This window comes from Portunus trituberculatus, chromosome 37 (genome assembly GCF_017591435.1).
Source record: "Portunus trituberculatus isolate SZX2019 chromosome 37, ASM1759143v1, whole genome shotgun sequence".
Taxonomy (NCBI): Eukaryota; Metazoa; Arthropoda; class Malacostraca; order Decapoda; family Portunidae; genus Portunus; species Portunus trituberculatus.
In genome coordinates, this window is record NC_059291.1 from 21,912,178 (window position 1) to 21,921,363 (window position 9,186).

At 35.2% G+C, this 9,186-nt stretch overlaps 1 protein-coding gene across 7 annotated transcripts in view; it reads left to right on the top strand.

The window, feature by feature from the left end:
- Nucleotides 1-8,818, top strand: part of LOC123514393 (piRNA biogenesis protein EXD1-like) — a 178,010-nt gene extending 169,192 nt beyond the window's left edge. For 5 of the 7 annotated variants that reach the window (XM_045272301.1, XM_045272298.1, XM_045272304.1 and 2 more), the window contains one exon: nucleotides 1,572-2,260. In XM_045272301.1, the coding sequence (XP_045128236.1) occupies nucleotides 1,572-1,700 (129 nt within the window). In that variant the 3' untranslated portion in view covers nucleotides 1,701-2,260. Of the gene's footprint in view, nucleotides 1-1,571; nucleotides 2,261-7,239; nucleotides 7,504-8,671 lie in introns of those variants that run through there. The other 2 variants (XM_045272303.1, XM_045272302.1) reach the window with 2 other exon arrangements.
- The last annotated feature ends 368 nt before the right edge of the window (nucleotides 8,819-9,186 follow it).

Here is a 9,186-nt window from a genome sequence, read left to right on the forward strand (position 1 = left end):
AAGGTTTAGGTTGAGAAAAGAATGAGGAATGTACGCCTCCATGCCAGACACTAACACCTCTGTTATGCGTTCAGCACAAAGAGATGGGTCTCTGACACGGAAGCAATAATCATTCCAGGAAAATCAACATAATACCTCCTCAGGTCCCCCAACTGGCAGAGGCACCTTCGCTTTGGGGGATCCTGTGGAGGGATTGGAGAAATAGGACAAGATACAGAAATGAGATTGTGATCGGAGGAGCCCAACGGAGATGAAAGGGTGACAGCATAAGCAGAAGGGTTAGAGGTGAGGAAGAGATCAAGAATGTTGGGCGTGTCTCCAAGACGGTCAGGAATACGAGTAGGGTGTTGCACCAGTTGCTCTAGGTCATGGAGGATAGCAAAGTTGAAGGCTAGTTCACCAGGGTGGTCAGTGAAGGGAGAGGAAAGCCAAAGCTGGTGGTGAACATTGAAATCTCCAAGAATGGAAATCTCAGCGAAAGGGTAGAGGGACAGAATGTGCTCCACTTTAGAAGTTAAGTAGTCAAAGAATTTACTATAGTCAGAAGAGTTAGGGGAGAGATAAACAGCACAGATGAATTTAGTTTGAGAGTGACTGTTAAGTCGTAGCCAGATGGTGGAAAATTGGAAGATTCAAGAGCATGGGCACGAGAGCAAGTTAAGTCATTGCGTACATAGACGCAACATCCAGCTTTGGAATGAAAATGAGAATAGAGAAAGTAGGAGGGAACAGAGAAGGGGCTACTGTCAGTTGCCTCAGACAGCTGTGTTTCGGTGAGGAAAAGAAGATGAGGTTTAGTAGAGGAGAGGTGGTGTTCCACAGATTGAAAATTAGATCTAAGACTGTGAATGTTGCAGAAGTTAATGTAGAAAAAGTTGAGGGAGGTGTCAAGGCATTTGTGGTCTTCAACAAGAGGTGTCCGACCTGGGGACATTTTTGGTCCCCTCCCCAGAGGGGGACTCCGAGGCATTATAATCGGTTCCCATTTTTCTTTTAAATTTTGATTTTCAGGTATGTAGTTTTGTGTGAAGAAGGAGAGTTGTCTTTAGAAGGTAGGCTGTGACTGCCTCCTTGAGTTGTGATACACAAAGGGAAACATTCAGCGAGATCACAACTAGCTTTAATGGAAGGTTCACAGCACCCCCTGAACTAGTGCTATTAGATCTCACTGGGAGTAAGTTAATGTTTCGATAGGTGTCTGCTACCTCCTCCTCTATATTCATATTCTATAACTTACAAACAGAATCACACTACTGCATTTAAGCTTACAAAACACTATGTTATGAATGTCAGAAGCTACATCAGATGACATAAAAATAAAGTTTTATTTCCTATTCACATATGGTGTCCCATGAGAAACAGAAACAGACATCTTATCCAATATCATGATGTTCACTTGCAGTGTTGCCAACACAGTTCTGCTACAGATTATCTCATTTTTAATTGTGGTTGCATAGTCCATTTCTTTGTACAGCATTAGTCCACAATACTCTTTGTAAGATGAAAAGTGAGACTTCATTCATTATTTTGAATTATTGATAATTCTTTTCTTTCTTCCCTCTCCATTCCAGCTAGAACCACAGGTAGTCCCAGCAGAGGTGCAGAAGTTAGGTAAACAGCCAGTGCTTAGTGTCAAGCATGGCGGCTTGCCATTTGTACAGCATTTCAAAGGTGCTCCAAATCCTAGTCTATGGCAGTAATAATATTTCAAGTGAGTGAACTTCCTCATCTTGAGAGACGTGAAACTTTCCCTCAGGTGTTGGTAATTTTGGGAGCTGGTATGTTATAGCATTTAGAGTTTTCTTGGGGAAAGCTATTTGGTCCCTGTACTTGTCTTTCACATGTGGCAGTGGGAGTTCATGAGGATTTTTGTATCTGCTATTTTGTATGGCTGTGAGTCTTTAATGCTGTATGTGAGGTTAGGGAGGTGCTATAAATGGAGTGCTTTGGAACAATTTAAACATATACATTTTTTTAAGAGTAAGGAACAATAAGGTTAGAGAATATGTGTCATTTATGAGTTGATCATATCTATTCAATGTGATAGAATATTTTCATATATTTTTTGTAGTCATGTGTAAACAGGATAATTGTGGTTTATATAAGTAGGGAACCAAATGTGGAAGTAAGACTAATATTTCTTTTCTGTCACTCATATTTTGATGTGCTATGTATATCTATGTATAGAGATCTATTTGTTTACTTTTCATATTTCTGGTTTCAGGTATATGAACAGAATATACTGATTGAAATACATCAAGATATATTTATTCATTTTCCATGCTTTTGGTTTCAGGAATCTAAACAAAACTTACAGAATCAACTACATGAATATTGTTTATTTACTTTCATTGTTTTTTTTTTTTATCTCAAATATAAACATAATTTATGGGATCAATACCCTTCTCCTCTATGCTCAGTAGGGTTTTTTTGTGGTAATTATTTCTTAAACTTTTATGCGAGCCGATTCAGTGATGTTTTAGTATTTCTTAATTCTAGGCAACCAACTTACTGTGTAACAATTTTTTGTAATATTTTTGTAGTGTTTTATAATAAGCTACATAATGTTTAGTTTCTCTCTCTCTCTCTCTCTCTCTCTCTCTCTCTCTCTCTCTCTCTCTCTCTCTCTCTCTCTCTCTCTCTCTCTCTCTCTCTCTCTCTCTCTCTCTCTCTCCGTTGATACTCAAAGATATTTATGCATGTGTGCCAAACTATTATATTGATGTCAGGTCCTTATTTGTGTCATCCTTGGTTACTAAACATGTCAACCCCATCATCATCATCATCATCAGTGGCGTAGTGGATAAGGTGATGAGTGTGGGATCGGGCAGACGTCCACACAGGTTCAAATCCTACGACATATCGCCTTGAAGTTTAAAGTTACCTACATGTCACCATGATAACAGGTTCTAGGTGGTTACACCAAAGATGCTCTTGGGTGGTGATATGGGCCCTAATATGGGTGCCACTATAAATAGAATTGCCTGTGCCACTAATGGATAGAAGCTAAACAGTGCTACCCATACATACTCTTCAAGTATACCTACAGGTGCTATAGGCCATAACATTAAAAAATATATAAATAGATAACATAACATAACATAACATAAATAATAGGATAACAAAGGGCCACTAGGGCCCATCTAGGTTATCCTGTTTCAGTCGCACAGCGACCTCGTCATCAGTACTTAAAGATACACTTACAAGTACTATACAATACATTATATACTAATTCTAAATATTTGGCCCATTAACAGGGCTAAGTCCTGCAGTGAATTCCTCTACAATCTGTGATTCCCATACATGGGGATCATGTCTTGTTTAACTATAGTAAATTTCTTATAAAAACTATAATGCAGTGCTATACATAATTATAAATCTAATAAATTTAAGTGCTTATCTAATCTGTTTTTAAACATTGTCAAACTAGTGCTATTTACAATCCTCTCTGGCAATGCATTCCAGAAGTCTACCACCCTATGACTAAAGAAATATTTTCTTATATCTAACCTGCAGCCTTGCTTTCTAATCTTCCTGCCATGATTTCTAGTCCTACTTCCTCCTCTAAGGTAAAGAAAGATCTCACATCTATGTAGTTTGTATCTGAGAACATTTTAAATAACTCTATCATATCCTCTTATACATCTCCTCTCAAATGAAAACATGTTTAATTCCTTTAATCTATCTCTATACTCCAGGCGCTTTAATGCTGGTATCATCCTAGTTGCTCTTCTCTGAACTGCTTCTAACATGTTGATATCCTGCCTATAATGGGGTGACCAGGCCTGTATGCAATACTCTAAATGGGGCCTAACATAGGAATTATATAAGCTACGCACCACTTCCTTACTTTTATAACTAACATTTCTATTTATAAAACCCAGGATCCTATTTGCCCTATTTCTTGCTTCTAAACATTGCTTTGAAAATTTCATAGTCCTGTCTATCACTACTCCTAAATCCTTTCCTCCTCTACTGCCTCTAGCCAACATCCCTCCATCTCATAGCTAAAGTTTGTGTTGTCTTTACCTAAATGCATAACCTGACACTTTTAGAATTAAACTCCATCTGCCACCTGTCTGCCCATGCTATCAGCCTGTCCAGGTCTCGTTGTATTCTGTAATTGTCCTTTTCACCCTGTACTGCACATGCTATCTTAGTATCATCTGCAAACTTTGATACTTTGCTACTAATTCCTATATCTAAATCGTTAATGTACACCAAGAAAAGAAGAGGTCCTAGCACTGATCCTTGGGGTACCCACTAACCACTTCCTTCCACTCAGACATTGCCCCATTTAATACTACTCTCTGTTTCCTATCAGAAAGCCATTCACTAATCCAATCAACTAACCTACCCCTATCCCATGTAGTCTCAATTTGTACACTAGCCTCCTATGCGGTACCTTATCAAACGCCTTGCTAAAATCTAGATATATAACATCTATGCTATTTCCATCATCTAACTCCTTGGTAATATATTCTAAGATATCGAGCAAATTTGTAAGACAGGACCTCCCTGATCTAAAGCCATGTTGGGTATCTCTAATTAATCTATTCTCATTTAAATGCTCCCAAATACTACCCTTAATGATTTTCTCTAGTATCTTACATACTATACTAGTTAAACTGATCGGTCTATAATTATTCGCATCATCCTTCCTACCTTTTTTAAATATTGGTGTAACATTAGCTAACTTCCAGTCCTGAGGTATCTCAGCAAACCTAAGTGATCTTTCAAAGATTAACTTAAGTGCTTCAGAAATACTGTCTACACCCTCCCTAAGTACTCTGGCATGTAGCTCATCAGGACCACTAGCTTTCCTATCGTCTAGTTCAAGAATAAATTTCCTAATAATTCCCGGTTTTATATCAATATTTTCTAAAGCTCTTAAACTACTCGTCGCACTGTTTGTAACAGGATTTCCTATTCTTTCCTAGTAAATACTGAAGAAAATTGTTCATTCAATAATTCTACTATGTCTTCATTTTGATCCACTACTACACCATCTTTTCTGAGTGGTCCAATCCTATCCTTATTTCTTTTATCACTGACCTTGTAATAACTATATAATTTTTGGGATCTTTACTCCCAGCTCTAGCTAGTTTTATCTCTGCCTGCCTTTTACTTTTTTATAACCTTACTCAAATCATCCCTGACCTGTCTGTACCTAATCAAATCTACATCTTCCCACTTTTCTGCAACTCTCTATATGCCCTCTTCTTCTCTCTGATCTGTCTACCTATCTCGTGAGTCCACCATAATGGCTTCCTGTTTCTCTGCCTTATATCTTTGTAAGGGATACACTGCATCACTATACCCTTTACTACAACCTTAAAAATATCCCACATCTCCTGTGCAGTTTTATTTCCAAAACTATCTTCCCAGTTTACCTCTCCTAATAACTGACGTAACCTACCATAATTGCCTTTCTGATAGTTTGGGACTCTAGTCTTATTCACTATATTATCCCTACTGGAATTAATGATAAATCTAATTATATGATGGTCACTGTTTGCTAAAGTCTCTCCTACCTCAACTTCCTTTAAACAATGCTCAATATTTGTTAGTACTATGTCTAAAACCTTCCTCCCCCTAGTAGGTTTATCTACCATCTGCACTAAATAGTTATCCTGAAAACTTTCCATAAACTTATTTTCACTAGCATCTCCTACCATCCTCTCCCAGTTTACTGACTTAAGATTAAAATCCCTAAGATAATTGTCTGACTAGTACACCCCTATTTATCTACCATAAGGTTGTCTACATCTGCTGACTGGTTAGGTGGTCTATAAAAAGCTCCTACTCTAATAACCTTACTTTTGTTTACTCTAACATCCAGCCATAAGGACTCTACTCTGTTATCTACCTTAATACCATTAACTTGACTGGAAATGAAGGATTTTTTTTACATAAATAACTACTCCTCCACCTATCCTACCAATTCTCTGGTGTAAATACATAATGTATCCATCTACTTCATATTCTAGATAAAAAATAAATTCTTGTTGTTGTTGTTGTTGTTGTTGTTGTTGTTGTTGTTGTTGTTGTTGTTGTTGTTGTTGTTGTTGTTGTTGTTGTTGTTGTTGTTGTTGTTGTTGTTGTTGTTGTTGTTGTTGTTGTTGTTGTTGTTGTTGTTGTTGTTGTTGTTGTTGTTGTTGTTGTTGTTGTTGTTGTTGTTGTTGTTGTTGTTGTTGTTGTTGTTGTTGTTGTTGTTGTTGTTGTTGTTGTTATCTATTGTTGTTGTTGTTGTTGTTGTTGTTGTTGTTGTTGTTGTTGTTGTTGTTGTTGTTGTTGTTGTTGTTGTTATTGTTATTATTATTTATTGTTATTATTATTTATTATTATTTATTGTTGTTGTTGTTATTTATTATTATTTATTGTTGTTGTTATTATTGTTGTTGTTGTTGTTGTTGTTATTATTATTATTTATTATTTTTTTTTTTGTTATTATTATTTATTTATTATTATTATTATTATTATTATTTATTATTGTTATTATTGTTATTGTTGTTATTGTTATTGTTATTTATTATTATGTTATTATTGTTATTTATTTATTATTGTTGTTATTTATTATTTTATTTATTATTTGTTGTTGTTATTATTGTTATTTATTTGTTATTTATTATTGTTGTTGTTGTTGTTGTTGTTGTTGTTGTTGTTGTTGTTGTTGTTGTTGTTGTTGTTATTTGTTGTTGTTGTTGTTGTTGTTGTTGTTGTTGTTGTTGTTGTTCTTGTTGTTGTTCTTCTTCTTCTTCTTCTTCTTCTTCTTCTTCTTCTTCTTCTTCTTCTTCTTCTTCTTCTTCTTCTTCTTCTTCTTCTTCTTCTTCTTCTTCTTCTTCTTCTTCTTCTTCTTCTTCTTCTTCTTCTTCTTCTTCTTCTTCTTCTTCTTCTTCTTCTTCTTCTTCTTCTTCTTCTTCTTCTTCTCTCTTCTTCTTCTTCTTCTTCTTCTTCTTCTTCTTCTTCTTCTTCTTCTTCTTCTTCTTCTTCTTCTTCTTCTTCTTCTTCTTCTTCTTCTTCTTCTTCTTCTTCTTCTTCTTCTTCTTCTTCTTCTTCTTCTTCTTCTTCTTCTTCTTCTTCTTCTTCTTCTTCTTCTTCTTCTTCTTCTTCTTCTTCTTCTTCTTCTTCTTCTTCTTCTTCTTCTTCTTCTTCTTCTTCTTCTTCTTCTTCTTCTTCTTCTTCTTCTTCTTCAAAAATACTCTATACACATATACTGTGTTTTGCTTTGTTTTTCAGGTTCTATTCCACCTGGGTGATCTTCCATTTCCCCACGTCCCTCCTCCTTGGCTCACTACGTACCTGACTGCTGCCACACAGCATTAAGTGATCATTATTTTGTATAACATATACAATCAAGGCTTACAGAAAATAGTTATTAAATGTCAAATGATTTTTTTTTTTTTTTTGGTGTAAGTGACAAAAATGGACAGGTAACACATTGGTTGTTAGGTTGTACTGTTTTTGTTTGTTTTTATGTCAGCAGATGAAAAAGCAACAACTGAAATTTGTGTAATTTGATCAAGATATGTGAATCATGGGTTCTTGATGTTGTAATTGAGATGAGATTGAACAAGATTCTTGACTTTATTATATGTTTGAAAAGTAGCACTTAACACCCTCTCTTGCTGTGTTTCTTGTTCATTTTCTTCATTGACATAAATGAAAACTTGATTTGTCATTTACTACCTGTTTCCTTTAAGGGTTTGACAGCATACGTCACATACAATAATGATCACTTGATACCATGCAGCACCAGTTAAGTATGTAGTGAGCTGTGGAGGAGGGAGGTGGTTAAGTGGAGACCCATCCAGAAGGAACAGAACCCTGCTAAACAAAACTTCCACATCAATTTCTTGCAAAGCAAAGCAAAACTCAGCATATGTGTATTGAACATTTTTGACATGGAAATATTTGATATATAACATCCCAAAGTATGTACCATAACTCACAGGGCACCCTCTAAAGTCTAAATACTTCACCGTCAATTTAACAGATTTAGTAGGGACAGTATGCATGTTTCTTAATTGAAACATTCTGCTGCTTGGTACTCAGGGCTCGGATACAGTAATTCTTTATATTCGAATACTATTTCTTTTGGACATATAATACTAATGAAACCATGAAATAGTCCCTCACCTAGCTCTATGATCATGGATACTATGATAGTATTTTAGCTTTGAAGGCACACATAAGTTCAGTTTATACAATAGAGGCATACTGGCAATAAGGAATGAAGCAGCAACTGATGAAAAATTAGAGGGAAACTTCCTGTCACCCACACCACCTGCCTCACTATTTGATTGACTTGATATAAGATCATAACAAAATTGTAGAAACTAGGAATCCATCTGGCCTACATGTGACAGTTCCGATATGAAGCATCACTTTCCACCAAAGAATTCCATTCATAAATTTGTTTAGCCTTTCATTTCTCTGTAATGACTCAACACTAACAACCAAATTATTACAGTGGTACCTCTACATACAGTGCATATATATATATATATATATATATATATATATATATATATATATATATATATATATATATATATATATATATATATATATATATATATATATATATATATATATATATATACGAGTTTTTCAAGATACAAGTAAAATTTGCGAAAAATTATGCCCCATGACACGAGCATTTTTCCAGAATACGAGCAGCCAGCAGGAGCAGCAGCGCTCACCATCATCAGTGTCTGGTAGCAAAGCAGCAGTCCACATATCTGCACATTGTACCATTAAGGCGGTGTCACACTAGAACTTTTTCCATCATCTTCGACGATTTTCATAGTTTTTTTACTGTTCTGTCAACTCCTTTTATCGTGTTGAGTAAGACAAAATGCACCATTTTCCTCTAGCGTCAATTTTTAGTCATGTTAAGATCTATGATTTCTAATCAACACTTTTATAATAAAATTCATTTTCTTTTTTATTGGAATGATGCTACAATCTCAAATTAATAGAATCTTGATAAATAGATGTAAATATATTTGTATATATATATATATATATATATATATATATATATATATATATTTTTTTTTTTTTGTTCTAGCTTAGTAGTGAAAAGTGGCTCAGTTGTTTGTTTACATTTCTCTGGGACTGTGACGCTCCAAGGCAGAACTTCCAAGTAGCAACTGGCCAAGATGAGCAGCTCTGTTGTTT